The 16,053-nt window shown below is 31.5% G+C and overlaps 5 protein-coding genes across 13 annotated transcripts; 2 read left to right on the top strand and 3 right to left on the bottom strand.

Moving 5' to 3' along the window:
• Window positions 1-74: 74 nt before the first annotated feature.
• Window positions 75-1,068, bottom strand: ND-15 (NADH dehydrogenase (ubiquinone) 15 kDa subunit). 2 transcript variants are annotated; one of them, XM_035888169.2, is made up of 2 exons: window positions 912-1,068; window positions 75-490 (listed from the first exon to the last, which is right to left on the bottom strand). In XM_035888169.2, the coding sequence occupies exon 2, from the start codon at window positions 481-483 to the stop codon at window positions 160-162; it is 324 nt and encodes a 107-aa protein (XP_035744062.1). In that variant the 5' UTR covers window positions 484-490; window positions 912-1,068; the 3' UTR covers window positions 75-159. The 2 variants fall into 2 exon arrangements, with proteins under 2 accessions (XP_035744062.1, XP_035744063.1); XM_035888170.2 differs by having other exon boundaries at window positions 878-1,058.
• Window positions 943-3,150, bottom strand: Ctu2 (Cytosolic thiouridylase subunit 2). 2 transcript variants are annotated; one of them, XM_085655419.1, is made up of 4 exons: window positions 2,714-3,106; window positions 2,362-2,636; window positions 1,343-2,278; window positions 943-1,075 (listed from the first exon to the last, which is right to left on the bottom strand). In XM_085655419.1, coding segments are annotated over exons 1-4 (1,287 nt in total). In that variant the 5' UTR covers window positions 2,788-3,106; the 3' UTR covers window positions 943-1,073. The 2 variants fall into 2 exon arrangements, with proteins under 2 accessions (XP_085511545.1, XP_035717227.1); XM_035861334.2 differs by lacking the exon at window positions 943-1,075 and having other exon boundaries at window positions 1,136-2,278; window positions 2,714-2,880; window positions 3,077-3,150.
• On the top strand, window positions 3,144-4,638 carry mRpL40 (mitochondrial ribosomal protein L40). 2 transcript variants are annotated; one of them, XM_035861337.2, is made up of 6 exons: window positions 3,144-3,273; window positions 3,346-3,462; window positions 3,670-3,753; window positions 3,884-4,054; window positions 4,130-4,328; window positions 4,441-4,638. In XM_035861337.2, the coding sequence occupies exons 2-6, from the start codon at window positions 3,428-3,430 to the stop codon at window positions 4,495-4,497; spliced, it is 546 nt and encodes a 181-aa protein (XP_035717230.1). In that variant the 5' UTR covers window positions 3,144-3,273; window positions 3,346-3,427; the 3' UTR covers window positions 4,498-4,638. The 2 variants fall into 2 exon arrangements, with proteins under 2 accessions (XP_035717230.1, XP_035717229.1); XM_035861336.2 differs by having other exon boundaries at window positions 4,407-4,636.
• Window positions 4,639-4,882: 244 nt separating this feature from the next.
• On the bottom strand, window positions 4,883-10,807 carry LOC118451492 (uncharacterized). Of its 3 annotated transcripts, none has more exons than XM_035888119.2 (4): window positions 10,497-10,807; window positions 8,202-8,460; window positions 5,996-6,407; window positions 4,883-5,759 (listed from the first exon to the last, which is right to left on the bottom strand). In XM_035888119.2, the coding sequence occupies exons 2-4, from the start codon at window positions 8,449-8,451 to the stop codon at window positions 5,264-5,266; spliced, it is 1,158 nt and encodes a 385-aa protein (XP_035744012.1). In that variant the 5' UTR covers window positions 8,452-8,460; window positions 10,497-10,807; the 3' UTR covers window positions 4,883-5,263. The 3 variants fall into 3 exon arrangements, with proteins under 3 accessions (XP_035744012.1, XP_035744013.1, XP_035744014.1); XM_035888120.2 differs by lacking the exon at window positions 10,497-10,807 and adding an exon at window positions 8,562-8,917; XM_035888121.2 differs by lacking the exon at window positions 10,497-10,807 and adding an exon at window positions 8,641-8,917.
• On the top strand, window positions 7,366-15,896 carry Qbp-1 (Queen brain-selective protein-1). 4 transcript variants are annotated; one of them, XM_035888123.2, is made up of 5 exons: window positions 9,033-9,118; window positions 12,699-12,904; window positions 14,417-14,480; window positions 14,567-14,705; window positions 14,865-15,896. In XM_035888123.2, the coding sequence occupies exons 2-5, from the start codon at window positions 12,901-12,903 to the stop codon at window positions 15,054-15,056; spliced, it is 399 nt and encodes a 132-aa protein (XP_035744016.1). In that variant the 5' UTR covers window positions 9,033-9,118; window positions 12,699-12,900; the 3' UTR covers window positions 15,057-15,896. The 4 variants fall into 4 exon arrangements, with proteins under 4 accessions (XP_035744019.1, XP_035744020.1, XP_035744016.1 ...); XM_035888124.2 differs by lacking the exon at window positions 9,033-9,118 and adding an exon at window positions 11,565-12,134; XM_035888126.2 differs by lacking the exons at window positions 9,033-9,118; window positions 12,699-12,904 and adding an exon at window positions 7,366-7,440.
• The last annotated feature ends 157 nt before the right edge of the window (window positions 15,897-16,053 follow it).

Raw genomic sequence — 16,053 nt, 5'->3', positions numbered from 1 at the left:
ATTTTATTGTTTTTTAGAATAATTTATATTGTATTGTATATATGATCTGTTTCTTATAATGGGTTAAGAACGGATAGATTTTAATATATTTAAATGTTTATTTACGTTACATACATTTTTTAATAAAGACTATATCTCATTTTAAGAATCATGACATGTTTATAACGAGTCTTGAGGCGGTGATGGAGCAAAAATATCTTCTTTCTTTCTAATTCCTTCTTTGTATTGGCGCATTCTTTCCTCGTGCATTGTTTGTAATCGAAGTATAGACTTTCTTTTAAATAAACATTCTTTAAGATCAGCAAGATAGTCTTGACATAACTGTTTCTTTCGCCCCCCCTGATAGCCATAAGCTTCATAACACTCTATTGCTTTTAGTTCAAAATCTGCACATTTAGGTACCAGTTGAACATTAAAAGTCCGTCGGTAATGACTTGAGATTGAAGTTGTTATTAATGGAATTTTCTCGACATATGACTCCATAATAAACCTAAAACAATAATATATATTTTTTGTATCATACAATTTTATTATAAACATACCTTAAATCATTATTAAATATTTGATGATTTTTAAAATTCTTTTTGTAAGATATTAAAACCTTAATATCATCTTTTTATGATATGATATAATATTATCTTTTTATTTTCTCACTAATCCAAAAGCTGAATTTTCTAGAATAAATCAAAGTAAATTGAAAATAATCTATATGTGTTACTTTAACTGTTGAAAAGATATATTGCCTTTATAAATTTAAAAATATAATTAATTTTGCATTTATTATTGTGTCAATTTTACAAATTTAGTTTTATATAATTTTTACATTGACATTATTACATAATTTTAGACAAGATTTTATAAAATTCACGTTACTAACCTTTCTCGATTTATATTCCATATTAGATACTTACCTGATATAAATTTCTAAATTCTTGTGTAATGCAATTTGTTATTAACTGTCGAACAAATGATTATTAGTAGTAAATATGATAGTTACTGATTGGTAACGACTACACAGATGAGTATCTTCTATCTTACAATATTTGCTTGTATATCATAGCAGCCATATTGAATTCTAAATACGTGGGACATTTAACTGGTTAGAAAAAAATATGTAATAAAAAACTTAAAATCAAAAAACAATTTCGTTTTATTATGTAAATTAGTAATTATAATAATAAATCTGTGATTTAATTCGGCCTAATTTCATATTATAATCTTGTTTGAATAGTATTCAATACAAATAAAGGTATAGATTTTATGTCAGAAGATCGAAAGATCAATCGACAAGAATAACAAAGATGTTTTAATATATCATTTAAGCTGAGAGATTGTGTCTTACATTTTTTGTATTCTTTGACATTCCAAGTACATTCTTTTCCATTAGTAATATTACTATTATTGTGTTCATTTTTATTATTTTCTTCAGAGTGATTTATTTGTACTGTTAATTCCTCTGGATTAACATTAAGTAAATCATTGGTTTTTTCTTTGGTATTATCAATATCTATGTTATTTGATGATAAAAGAGCAGAAAATGTTGTTCCTTGCAAAGCTGATATTTCATCATTTGTTACCTTTGTATCTAAAGGTATGTTACAAAGAGCACATACTGAATTTTTTTCTAAATTTTGACACGCAAGTAATTCTGTTGATAATTTTCCACCTGTGCGAAAAACTGTAGATACAGTTCCATGAAACTCTGAATTTAATTGAGATATGAATTTATTTGTTAATGCTTGTATAGAAGTTGACAAATTCATATTATTTTGTTTACTAGATCGTACAGCATTTAACTTATTACAATTTAAATAATTGATTATTTCCTCTTTTGTAAAATCTTTCATTGGTCTTAGAAGCATAACATCCGTATATCTTGTATCAGAAAAATCTATATCTGGAGAAAGCTGAGCACCACGACCAAGTGATATATCACTTAATATATTTACAGCAATATTTGTTGCACAATCAGCAACAAATACTTTATTGCATTCTAATTTTCTTGCGGCTAAGATAAGTAGTCTGTGACGTAACTGCCGTAATAATTCTTCCCTCGCACTATCATCAGGTAAATTATTAAGCATATTTGATATAACGTCATTTTCATCTATTACAACTTCTGGATCATCCATCAGATAAATATTTGGAATATCATTTTCACACAAAGATTCTTGTAAAGATGCTGTATATCCTACAAATCCAAACATTTTCACTTGTTTAGCTATTGTATCTAACATTTTTTTTCTTTCATTTACTGTATATTCTTCTACGATCCCATCTGTAAACAATATCGAAAGAATTTTCTTTTTATAAAAACCTTTTAAGCAAAATTTGACTTATAGTAAAATGAAAATAATTTACCATTAATAAAAAATATGACTACATTAAATATAATTTTTTTGTGAGTCGTTTCACTCATTCCAGATTTAATCAAATGTAGCAGTGCAGTTGAATTGTCTCTACCACAATATCCAATAAGTATTGTATCTCCTCGATGGATGATTTTTGATTTACCAAGAGCTGCTCTGAACTTGTGCGTTGTATTCATTAAAAAACAAGATGTGCAATATCCATCCTTTTTTCTTAATATTATTTCACTGCTATCAGTCCGACACTTTTTGCATATATCGGAATGTCTATAAAGTATAATAAACTATGTTATGTTATTAATGATTATGCATTTTTTAGAAATAATTGTAAAACAATTACTTACAAAATTTGTATTGCATCAATTTTTGGTGTGATGTCATCATTAAAATCACATGAACAAGCATTTAAAGAACACATGATCTTTTAAAAATGTTTATATCTTCTATTTAAATATTCTAATTATATTTATTTGTTCTATAATATTACACAATCCCGGTTTTGATAAAATAACTATAAATTTAATTAAAAAACTTTACAGAAATTAATAATAATGAGATGTATCTTGATATTTATATATACATATAAATAATCAATATATTATATACATATACAAAGAATATATTAAAATATGTAAATATACCAATGCAATAAAAGATTCTAACTCTTCCTTCTTTTAACAACAATAATCTTACTAATGTATACGTACGATTTCTGATTTGGAAATAGTGTTTCATATTCTAACCAATGGCGGCGTTTAAATCAAATCGTTGAGAGTTTAGTTTCCTTCATAATGTACATACATATATTTGTGAGGGAAGTGTTATAGGTTATTATATTTAATTTATATTTTATACCTTTCTTTTTTAAATAAAAAAGATGAGCGAGTAGAATATTGTTTTAAAGGTAATGTTTAGTATTTGTTTAATAAAAAAAAAAAGTTGAGTAACCTTTTTTATTTTAATTTATTGAATATAGGAAATAAAAAATCGCTTCTGTTAAAAGCGATACCGCAATAAACGTTTCACTGTGATCTGATGTAATCCAAGTAAACAAAAATATGGGTCTTCTTAGTGTTTTACCTGTATTTTCAAGGTATTAATATATTTTAGCTTTTTATAAAATTATGGAAAATTTGGTAATAATATGCAAATATATATACATTTCAAATAAGAAAAAATGGGGTTAGTTCGTATCGAACATAATTGTATAAATACTCAAAATATAGATGAAATTATATAATTATATTAATTACGATAATATATTAATAGACTATTAAATTATTTGAAATTTTTTTTACAGATTATCTAAATGTGCTATCACAAGTATACGTAATATATCTACTTATGGTAACCCACTACAGTTTGGTATAACTAATATGCTTCTGTATGTATTTTCATAACATTGCTTAAATATAATTTAATATTGTCTGACAACAAATTAATATATAAAAAATACAAATAACAAATTAATAATATAAAAAATATTTGAAATGATCAATAACTTATGTACACAGCGCAGAACCATTGAAAAAGAAGAAGAAATTAGATCCAGCTATAATTAGACAAAGAGAAGAAAGAAAAAAAAAGAAATTGGAAAAGTCAATTCGTCGTTTACAAAAATTTGCTAAAAAATTAAAGCCCATTAGTGAATTGGAAATACCATTATTCTTAAAAAATGAGAAAGAGTAATATCAGGAATTTATTAATTATTGTCGTTTTGTTTATTGCCGACTTTAAAGCTTTTAATTTTTCTTATATAGACAAAGGAAACGTATCTTTCCATCTTTATCCGAAGAGGAAGAAGATAAAAGAGTATTGTTACAAAAAGAATGGACTAGATATAAAACCAAACAACATAAGAATGATATTCAAACAATAGAAGAGTTAATGTTGTCTCAAAACAGAGCACTGAAAGAGCTAAAAGCTGAATCAGAAGAATTATATAATGAAGCGATACAGGTATATGTTTTGTTTATTGTATTAAATTATTTCTTTTATTATCTTTAACTGCAAGTACGCAAGTATTTGTTATTTTAGATTGATCTTACCTTTTTGCCATATTTAAAACAAGGTCCTTGTCATACACCACCAATACAAAACTATGATAGTCCAGATGGGGAATATATAGATATGACAATAAAATATCCGGGTGAAACGTAACTAAGTTAAACGAGATTTTAATTAAATTGTATGTATAAATAAGATAAAAATTAATGTTATCAATATAAAATATTAGCAAACTTTACCAATTTTTATAATCATAGTACTATACTATAAAAAGATTATATAGTATAGAGTATATATAGTATAACTACAAACTATATATATATACATATATATATATATATATATATATATATATACATATATAAAAGACATGGTGATTTCTTTATTAACATTTATTCAGAGAAAAGATGTTTTTTATATCCTTTTTTATATATCACAGAACAGTGTATGCTTAAAGGAACATTCGTTCTTATATGTTGTTTAGGATGCTTTGATGTATGTCAGTATAAAATGTATTATCTTTTATTTAAAGTTATCTATACCCAAGTTTCGAACTGAAATACTAATCTGAATAAATAAAAGAATTTAGTAGATTTTACTTGTACAAATAAGATGGAATAAGTAATGGAATGAGATGTATAAAGATACATCTTATATGGATATTCGAAAAAAAGTTCTCCTTTTCAATTTCTATTAAAAATATAACGTATACTATCCAAAACGGCGATTCGATCTCTGATTGTAAATGTTGATTGGACGTATAGAAGGATTATTCTCTGAGTGGAACTTAACACGACAGAATAGTAAAAAGTAATAAAAATAAAAAGGAACGAACGTATATATGTATATACATTTCTTTTCCATTAACGTGTGTAGCACGTAGTATTTCAGTCGAACTTAAGTTCTCGCTTGCACATGGGACAGCTGTCGCTAGTCTTTAAACATTGCCTGAGGCAATCCGCATGGAAGAGATGATGGCAGGGTGTCACCCTGGCTTTTGTCATGATACAAAGGCAAACGGAGCAGACATCGTCGAACCTATCGATTTCCTCCACAGTGGCCTTCCTATATCGATTTAATATCTCCCGTTCGCGTTTTAACGCTGCCCCAGAGTTTTGCATAAGTTCCTTCCATCTCAGATAAACGTTTAGATAAGTTGCAACAAAAAGGAATCTCCAGGGTGCCGTTGGTAAGAGTATAAGACTGAAGAAAGCTGATATACCAATAGTAAAGTATCTTAATATCACAGGAGCATAAAGATTTTCGATGTTTTCCAATGCTTCCAGTTGTAGATATCCTAGAATCGTTGGGAACATGTCGACGAAGACCTTTTCCGTTGCCGAATAATAAATCCAAGTCAATACGGTATACAACGTGGAGGGCCTGTATAATAAAATAAAAATATCTATGAACTGTTATTTAAACAATAAGAATATTATAATGTTTTAATAAATATAATATAATTGAAAGGAATTATGTTTTAATTTATGATCCGACATATTATCCGTCCTGAAAGACTCCAAGAATCTGTGTCAGCAATGATATTTTCTTTTTGAACGTCAAGGTAATGCTCTCGCATTTGTTGATTGTGAGAATAAAAGAATTACCGGAAGACTTACTTATAATGTTCGAGTCCTTGTTCCAAACCGAATACGAGGAGCATGAAGGTCAGAGTAACAACGAATGTAACGGCCTTGGTCCATTCTAAGACAATCTTCGTGGCCGACATAGCGAGATGTTTGATCTGCGATCTCTCTGTTAAAGTAACATAAGGTGTCCAGTCTTCCTTTTCGATCAGTTCCTTTATATAGCTCACGCAATAAGCGATAACGTTATAAAACATAAGAGTGTAAAGGCAGGTCATTCTTTCCTTCGGTACCAAAACTTTATCTGCGAGCATCAAGAAAACTATTTGATTTGCCATCACGGAAATGTTTTTCATTCTTAGAAAAAGATTTTCTGCACGATCGACGGGTCCATAGAGACGTCTTAAGAAACGATAAAGGGGTTTCCAAGCTTTCGAGAATCCACCTATGAACATACGTAATATTTATTTTACATATATTAAAAAAATCAATCCATTACCGTTTAAAAGAAAATATTGATTTAATGAAGGATTATTAGTAAATATAAATTTACCAATCGGTATATACAATGTATTATATATTAAAAATATTACAAAATAGTAACGTTAATCATCTTTTACCAGTATAAGTTATGAACTGCAAAGATCATTGAGCTTAAATAAGCACAGGATACGCGCGAACCCGTGAAGTATTAGTTGTATTAAAAGAAATAGTTTGAAGAAAAGAAGGATAAGGTCTTATCAATCGCATAATATCTTTTTTTCTTTCCGAAGGAAAATACGAATCATTAATTGCTCATCAAATGAGATCACATTTTTTAAATCATCCTTATATATTGTGTGTGTGTGTATGTGTGTGTGTGTATAAATATATATATATATATATTTTGTTTTTTCTTCTCATGCTCTTGTATTCTATGATGAAAGTAAAAAGGAAAGAAAAAAGGAAAAGGCTGAAGGAAAAGATACGATCGCTATCGAAGTATCTATTTTGTACGTTTTACGATTACGCAGCCTTTATAGATAACTAAGTGGTAGGACATTCTTAGGATTCACAATATTTCAACTTCCTTCGTGGCTAACGCCAAGGGTCCATCATTTCCGTTAATTGAGGATAACGTAATCGATGTTGCCGTCGATCGTCTTCATTTTTCGCAACGGCTGGCAATACAAATTTGCATATTAATGGATGTCAGTTGGAAGAGTCATCAACGAAGAGGATAAGACGGACAGACACGAGGGCTGGCAGGTGCGGGCAGAGACCGGGGGGATGATGTCGCCTTGGCGTCGAACGATTCACATGGCAACCAAGATCATCCTTCGGGATTCGTGCGCTCGATCGGGCGGACGAATCTCTACCTATAAAACAACCCGTCTTGGTCGACAGTGGCACATAGCGTTTCTCCGTCATCGTGGTGAGTTACCTTCGATAACGAGGACAGGACATCGCCGTAGAGATCGAAGACGAAACGATAGAAGGTGAGAAAGAAACACAAAAAAGAAAGAGAAAGAAAGAGAAAGAGAGAGAAAGAGAGAGAGAGAGGGAGAGTCTATCCATTTATCCATTTTGATTAGATTAGAATAGATCATATCGATTTGTTTGTACAAACATTGTAGATTTTTTTTAGGTTTTCTCACACGAGAGACTAGATTTTTCTATTTTATCAATGTTTGCGTGTGTTTTTCTACTATTTTATCAATGGGTGTTGTTGCTCTTCCATTGCCCCTTTGCTCGATTTTTATGAATGTGATCTGATCGAGAGTCCTTTGTGCGTACAATTACAAATATCAGTAGAAACGTTACGTTGATAGTACGATAAGATTTAACATACTAAGTATATATATATGTATATATATTTATCCAAACGGCTATCGCGCAAATCTATAACTTTTGTTCTCCGTTGAACGTTTTGATATCGGTAAGTTAACGGATATTCGCCTTGATGTATACTTCAAGATCTATTTTACAAAACAGAATTGAATTACACACTTTAAACCGATTGATATGTAATGGGCTCTCTTTTCGTTGCGACTTGGGTTTTTTTTTTCTTATTCGCCAAACATAACGAACTGGATGGCGAATTTGTAGTAATAACTAATCGTAAAGGAAAAAAAAATGAATTTTTTTAGAATTTCGATTTTGAAATTTCGAAAGAAAGGGCATAGAGAAATAATTGTTTCCAATACGGTAGGAAACTAAATAAAAAGAATTCTTATTTTTCTTTTTTTTCTTATTTTACCTGCTGTTGCCCCTACGAGAGCTTTCAACGTGTAAACAGGATATCTGTAATTAGCGCTTAATACCACAGGTAAAACCAAAGCCGAATACAAGGCTGGTGCTGGTGAGGGTAAGAGCGGTAGAGGACCACGCGGACAATAGGGTAGCAAAAGAACAGCGCTCAAGAGGCAAACGCTTTGTGCCGTTTTCTCTTTGTCCACCGTTAGCGAGTTTGCTCTCACACGACCCCTCACCCGCGTTATCATACCCATATCGTCTTCCTAAAATCATATAAATACATTTATCAGACTCCTTCTACATTCGATACTTAATACATTTTACAAATATCATTTGAAACGTTTAGAAGATTTGCTTATCGTACGAGCGAGCTCTGGCACGAACGATTTTATGTTTATTTAGAAATAAACAATCGTAAAAGAGATATTAAGCGAATGTTATACTGATGATTTGTAGTTTCTTAACGAGTCTTAATCGTATACAATGGTTCAACAATTTTTCTTTTAATTTAGCAAATAGATCGACACGTTAAAAATCGAATTCGCTTCGCATTCACTTTTCGAACGCAACGAGCTTTTGGCAAGATCACTCTGCAGATCCGCCTATCTTTTTCACTTCTATATTCAGCTTCGCATACTATTTTCAACCGAGGACCTTAAAGTTCGCTTGATCGTACGTCTTTCCTACGTAAGCGAAAACATTGAACACTTAAACTTTCTCTGACTTTATCGATCCATCTATCGGTCTTTCAGAGGAAATACTCTTTTTCCCTTTTCGAATGATATATTTAGATGTTTATTTATACTTTCTTAGTTCAAAATTCCCTGCCGAAAATGTACGCCTTGTTGATACTATTGTAAACGTAAATCTGGAAGCAATATTTCTCAGTCGGGATATAGTGATGTTTAAAAATAAACAGTTGTGAGTGGAAGAAAAATAATAGCGTGGTTTTTACGAAAAGTCTTTTTTATCTCTTTCGTGAAGATAAAGATAAAGATAAAGAGAAAGAGAAAGAGAAAGAGAAAGAAAACAAAGAAAAAAAATAAAAAGGGAAAGAAGAAGGAAAAGAGAAAGAGAAATTATTATTATTAATCCATTTAGGAACGAGATATTAAAATATTGAAGATATTTACAGTTTGTTGATCGTGATAGTCGAGTTAGACGGAACGTGTGACCGCGTCAGCGTTAAAATCGCATGCGCTCGATGTTTTTCTTGTTATTTATATTTTTCGTGGAAAACAATAAATATCAATAATATGTGATAGATAGAGATAGATAGATAGATAGATAGATAGATAGATAGATAGATAAATAGATAGATAGATAGATAGATAGAGAGAGAGAGAGAGAGAGAAGGAGAGAATGAGAAATCATAGGATTAAATGTAAATTTTGTACAAATTGAGAGAAGGATAACGCGGATAAAATTTGGCATTTAGATCGCAAGTTGGCAAAAATTTAAATGCGTGGTTAATGCGCGATGTTTACAATTTGACACTGTGCAACTGGTTTATTTCCGAAATAAACCAGATTCGAAAGATTCACGTAAACCGATATCTTTTAGGCGTATGACCCGGAAACACACATGATGCAAATGGAATTCGAAGATAACTTTAATTGTGTATCATAAAATTGTAAACGTGCCAAATGTCGTCGTCTCGTACGATGTGATGATGATGATGATGATGATGATGATGATGATGCATCATCGATTTTAAGAAGAGAAATAAATTTGTATGAGAAAGTCATAGAAATCGTCAAAATAGATGAATCATATCTATACCCATATATTTTTTCTTTTCTATTAATTGTTTAAATTTAATTATTATTATATATTAATCGAAGTAAATGGTTTTCTTGGTTCTCTTCAATTTGTTGATAGTATCAATGAGATGTAGATTAGCAAGCGTGTATATGTTTGGTGCTAAAAGCGAAATGAGAACACAAACTTAAAGTTTCTTGGCCCGGAGTCCGAAAGAATGTTAGCACTGAAAGTTTGCAATCGTTTAATCATTGCAAACAAAAGTGTTTGTTAGACGTGAAATGAATAGACAAAGAATTTCGGTTATATGCAAGCATAGTAATCGCGAAGATTTTCTTCGATGTATTAACATACATATATCGTCGAGTTTGATTTTATTCCAATAAAATGGTAGAAAAATTTTATTCTTTTTCTTTTTTTTTTTCTTTTTTCACATACTTTATATATTTTAGCATTTTTTATCAATTACAATAAAAAGATAATTTTTTAATCGATTATAAATTACTTCGCGATGTTAATTAGATAAAATTAAACTCACCTATAAGGTGTTTTCTTCGAGAAAATAAAAATTCTTAAATTATCGCCACGCAAACTGGCAACCCTTAAGATGATTAGACGATAATAGGATTCGCTAAGTCTCAAGTCGTGGAAAAGATGTTGTATTTGTATTGGACAAATGAAGAAAAGTCGCGTTACTGTTATTTGTTCTCTCTCGAAAGTGACTACTCTTTTCGAATCGAGATCGCGTGTGAAAAGAGAGACGAGCGATGCGTTACTGGGACTCTTCTTCCGATGCACGTAGACTGCTACGAAATAAAGAGTACGATCTCACGGTCGCGATGTAAGAAGAGATTCGTTGGGGGTTTCTGCTACTCGAAAAGGGGATGGGGAAGAGTGGGGTGGAGGTGGACGAAGAAAATCTGGCATCGCCGAAGAGAAACGCAAATTTTCGTTGCTATTATTAGAAAGACGAGATATGCGAACGTGCAACTCTAACTCGTCCTATTCTCCGTTCGTGATTTCTCTCGTCACGATTCGCTAAAATTTGTTTACGTCTGGGCGAATCAGCCGAATCTACGAATCGCGACACCTACGCTACCAAGAAGCCACGTACATTAAAATGAAAAGATACGAAAGGAGAAGGGAAAAGTCCTTCCCATTCATCTATCGGCTTCCTCTTCGTTTATTGTACGTCACTCTTTCTACGTGGCCGTTCGCCATTAAAGAATAGCTCGATGATCTTCGAAAGATCATTCAGAAACGTCTCCTTCTCTTTCTCGCTTTTACTATTACTCTCTTGGCTCGATACATTTCTGAAATTATGATGAAAATTTTTTCTATCTTATGGATAGATCCTACTCGAATATTCTTTCTTTTTCTTTTTTTTTTTTTTATAATCCTCTATAAGTTAACTTTGAAATTGTATACTTATATATTTATATTTTTTCATTATTTTCTTCATATATCGAAAGAGAATAATATTTTCCAAATATAAGTTATACTACAATATAAATTTCATATTAAATAACTTTTTCCTTTAGAAATGAACAAACATTCATATAATTTCTACTTTTATGTTGTTCTTTTCGAAACTTGTTTAACAAAGAACGGAACGAGTACGATTTGTTAGGACAAGAGCTATCAGAAAAGTCACCGATTTTTTAAAGGAGGAGATTATTGTCATTAATCTCGTTGCTTTTAATAATTAATACGAGTTATCGGTAACATAATTTTGAATTTTTAAAAAACAAATGATACCAAGAAGATTTAGTTTCTTATACAAAAGGTTTCAATCTGTTCTTGTATAGTATAGTGCGTAGATATATTTCTTTTTGTCGAATCGATTAAATTACGCGGAATTGGCCGAAGAACGTCAAGTAGAAGATCTATTTACTATGCACCCTTGGCCCAGCGCAAAATGTAGCTTCCACTGACAATTACATGGGATATTATCAAACGTTCGGTCCGATTAGAGAGTCAAACGATTTCGCGGAAGCTTCCTCTCTCTCTCTCTCTCTCTCCTTCTCTTTCTTTCTCATTCACTATCATTGAGGTCGAGAAGAGATGTAGAGTTGAAAGAGATGTTCGCTTACTGGCGTCGACGCTTCGATTATTCTTGTACTCCTGGATCTCCCGGAATTGTGATTACTATGATCGCATTAAAGAGAAGAAGGAGGTAATAATGAGTGAAAGAGAAAAGAGAGAGAGAGAGAGCGAGAGAGAGAGAGATACAGAGAAAGAGAGAGAAAGAGAAACGATATATGAGAGTAGGAAGAACTAAGCTAAAAGCTTCTGTGACAATCAAAGAAATGAGTGAGAGAAAGAGACAGACAAAGATAAAGAGAGAAGGCGTAAGTGGCGGAAAAAAGTCCAGTGGCTTTTCTTTCTGTTTCTGGACATCGATAAATCTCTCTCACGCGCTAGTCTTTGCCCTCGAGATGTGAAGGAGGGATATAAAGGGGGAAAATTTCTTGGCTGGCGTCTGGCGCAATGTTGAAAAGTGGGGGGATTCCACGACTGCATTATATCCTATGTGGGACAACGGTTTCGTCTATCGCACGGCGAATCCGCGAGACAAGTGACGAGCCGATTCGAATTATCCTATTTCTATCCGTATCATTTTTTCTTAATACTTTTGTTCGATATTCCTCCGTCTCCTCTTGTCTCTCTCTCGAAGCGATCGATCTAATTGCCTTCTCTTCTTGTTTTTTTTCTTCTTATTCTTCTTTCGTGTTCGAAGAAAAACGGTTGCGTCTACATAGGACAGCATACATGTGCCGATCGGTGCTCGTCGAGACATCGGCGTCCATGTCGATGGATCTTTTCGCGAGGAAGATTCTATTTGGATTTGCTCTGAAGGCAAAACTCATAACTCAAAGAAAGGATTGCTATTTGAATACTCGTCCTCTTTCGAACGTTTCGCGGTGTCAGTGAACGTGTTCATGGGTAATGATGGCATCTTAAGTATATAAAAATAACTTAGAACCTTTAAAATTTTTCTTTATCCCTTAAAACTTACGATCCATTTCGATATTTTATGATAATAATTATAATTAATAAAATTGATAAAAAAAAAGAAGTTGGTAAAATTGATCACGTAGCTTGTTCTACGGGATAAATGAATACATCGCAAAGTATTGACAATACGTTTATAAGCTTCTTTGATTTAAAATAACATTAGTGAAATATGATTTTTAATTTCCGCTAGATGTTGATATCGACTGTTCAACTTTAAACTTTTATGATTCGTTATCAGTCATATGATAAAATGAATAAATTTTCTTACGATCTTTGACTATCCTTCGATTTCACCTTGAGATCTTCCGTGTAAAAATAAATAAATACTCGAAGTAAAAGCGGGGTTCAATGAATCGGCATGAGTCCGCGTATAATTATTTCTTTCTTCGATAATGGTATTTACAGTACGATAATTTACAGAATACAGAGTTCGTACATAACTTCTCTCTCACGTGCGCCTGATCTCCCACATTAACATTCCGTTGACCAATGTCAGCTATTATATTATATAGCGAAGTCAACATCGTACCTTGTTTTCAACAAATTCCCAACTTGATATTCTTCTAACTTTTTATGGAAAATAAGTTACGTATTTCTGCTATACAAAGACGATTCTCACATTTTCCATTATTCGATCTATCCATTATTTGACATGCTAGCGGAGATACATAAATACATCGATTATTTACGAGGAACTTTAATTAATTTGTCAAATTTTTGTTTCCAAATGTTCGAGTAAAATTATTCATAATGTTGTTATTTTTTTTTTGAAAATATTTTAATATTTACTTTAAACACGTGTCTAATATTTACTTTGAACACGTGTCGTTATCATTTGGCTTGTAACTTTCTAAGTTATGTTTTAATCGTTTGGGCATATATTAATTAATAAGGATATCGGTCTTCTTTAGAATGCGATTTAAAATTCATCGTCTTATCGGGTTTTTTCCTCTTCGTTGAAAAGAGAAGATATGAACCGTTTGATTCCGGGTGGTCTCCGGTGTAAAAACAAAGGTGCAAGAGGGCAAAGTGACAACGTTCAGTCATAACCTTTGAGATAACTTTTATGGCATATCGACGTATATGATTGTAAAATACAAAAATATTCTTGTTCAGCAAATTAGATTCATATTTACACACACACACGTATATATATACTAGTATTTATTTTTTCTCATAGAAATGCGTACAATTATTATATTATTAAACTTTTCAATTTGTTTTGAATGTTACATCATCGAATAATCAATAATGCGCCAGCGATGATATAAAGAACGAAAATATTGTCAATTGAAATGTAACGAAGTATAAAAAAGTTCCATGTATTTGAGCTTTATATAGGTCGAATGAATTTAAATTTCTATCACTTTCTTGAAAATCATCATTTAAAGAACATTGTCTTATTATCCGCTATACAATGCTTCTTCATTTCTGTTTCAGACACTCGAAACGACATGTCGGGCCAATCCACTTACGTACTCATGCTATTGTCCTTCATCTTTGTGTAAGTACTCTAGAAATGATTATTTTTTATCTCTTTCGCAAATTCGGGAAAAAAGGGCACGAAGAATAAAACGAGGAACGTTTCAGATCGAGCAGCTTCGCGCATCCTTTCATCAGACAGCGTGAAGACGTGAGACAAGCTTGCGAAGGATGTGGATATGATTGCGATAAGTGCAAGTATGGTTTCACGATATCGGATCTTTGTGGTGTTCCTGTATGCAAAAGGGTTAGTGCTCCTAACTAATAAATAATAAAATACATTTAATTATTTGACACATTTTGAAAGAGAAGATATAAATTTATAATATTCAATATAGAATATTTTTGATCAATGAAAATTGTATCGTGTTTTCTGAGATATATATTTATTAGTTTTTTTTTCTAGGGTCCTGGTGAGATTTGCGGAGGACCAAGTGAATCGTGGGGAGTTTGCGGCGCTGGATTAATTTGCAGTTGCAACAAGTGTATTGGTTGTAGTATAGAGGAACTCGAATGTTATTCGCATACTTGCCCGCCTCATCTCAGTTTGGAGACACGTCGTTCCGATGCATATTATCGCTTTCCTACAGCTAAATAAAGGGCGAGTCGATCTGGATTTCGGAGAACGAGAGAGTGTGTAGGATGAAGAAGAGACAGGAAGCAAGAGAGGGAAAGAGAGAGAGAGAGGGTTAATACATTCCAACGATTGATCTCATCATAGTTGATTAGATAGATTTCGTATAGTTCGATTGTTTTTAATAATTTTGTTGCCTTCTATCCGACTGTTTGTCTATCGGTTTATTGTTTGTGATGTTTTAAAAAGAGTTCCAAGAAAAAAAGAAAGAATAGAAGAGAACGGATTGGAAAAAACTACGATCTCGTTAAACGTATTATCTGTTATCGATTATAGTTAACAGAACGATAAGACTCGAATAGTTTTTAAGATTTTACTTAATTTTATTATTTCGTCCCACGACATATATGATAAATAGCAAATTATACTTATCGATCGGTTTAAGGATAAAACGCAAGCACGCACTCTCATGCGTCTCTCCGTTCTGCCGAGACTAGAATAGACCTATATATCTAGTTATATTAAAAGTATTAAATCAATCGTAACTGGGCTGTGAGTTGCATTTCTTATCGGAACAGACGCGAGTCATCGCCTTGACCTGATTTTTATGTTACGAATATTTCGTAGCTTCTCGCGAAATATTCGAAGGGCGAGGTTTTCCCGCGATTCAAGTTAACGATGAGAAATCATGTTCTTTTCACGGAACGTACTAATATGTGCACTTGTAACATTCTTCTTTTATTTAAATACAATTAACGTAGTTAGGCTATTTTTAATTTTTCGTCTTTGGCTAAATAAATATTTATTTGCTCAAAATAACAAGATTATTTATGTGATCTATTATAAGAATAATCGTAAAATAAAAGCACCATTTTTTTTTCTCTTGAAATTCATTCTTCTTAATGATTATGTATCCCAATATTTTTGAAATTATTAATTCATTGCTTACGATGATAATCGTGGCAGTTTAAAGAAAATGACTTTTATTATATTGAAGAATTTTAATTTAAATGAAATAATA

Source organism: Vespa mandarinia, chromosome 2 (genome assembly GCF_050613455.1).
Source record: "Vespa mandarinia isolate Hongniang chromosome 2, ASM5061345v1, whole genome shotgun sequence".
In the NCBI taxonomy this organism is placed as follows: Eukaryota; Metazoa; Arthropoda; class Insecta; order Hymenoptera; family Vespidae; genus Vespa; species Vespa mandarinia.
The sequence above is the reverse complement of the archived record's forward strand: the minus strand, read 5'-3'. Positions and strand labels throughout refer to the sequence as shown.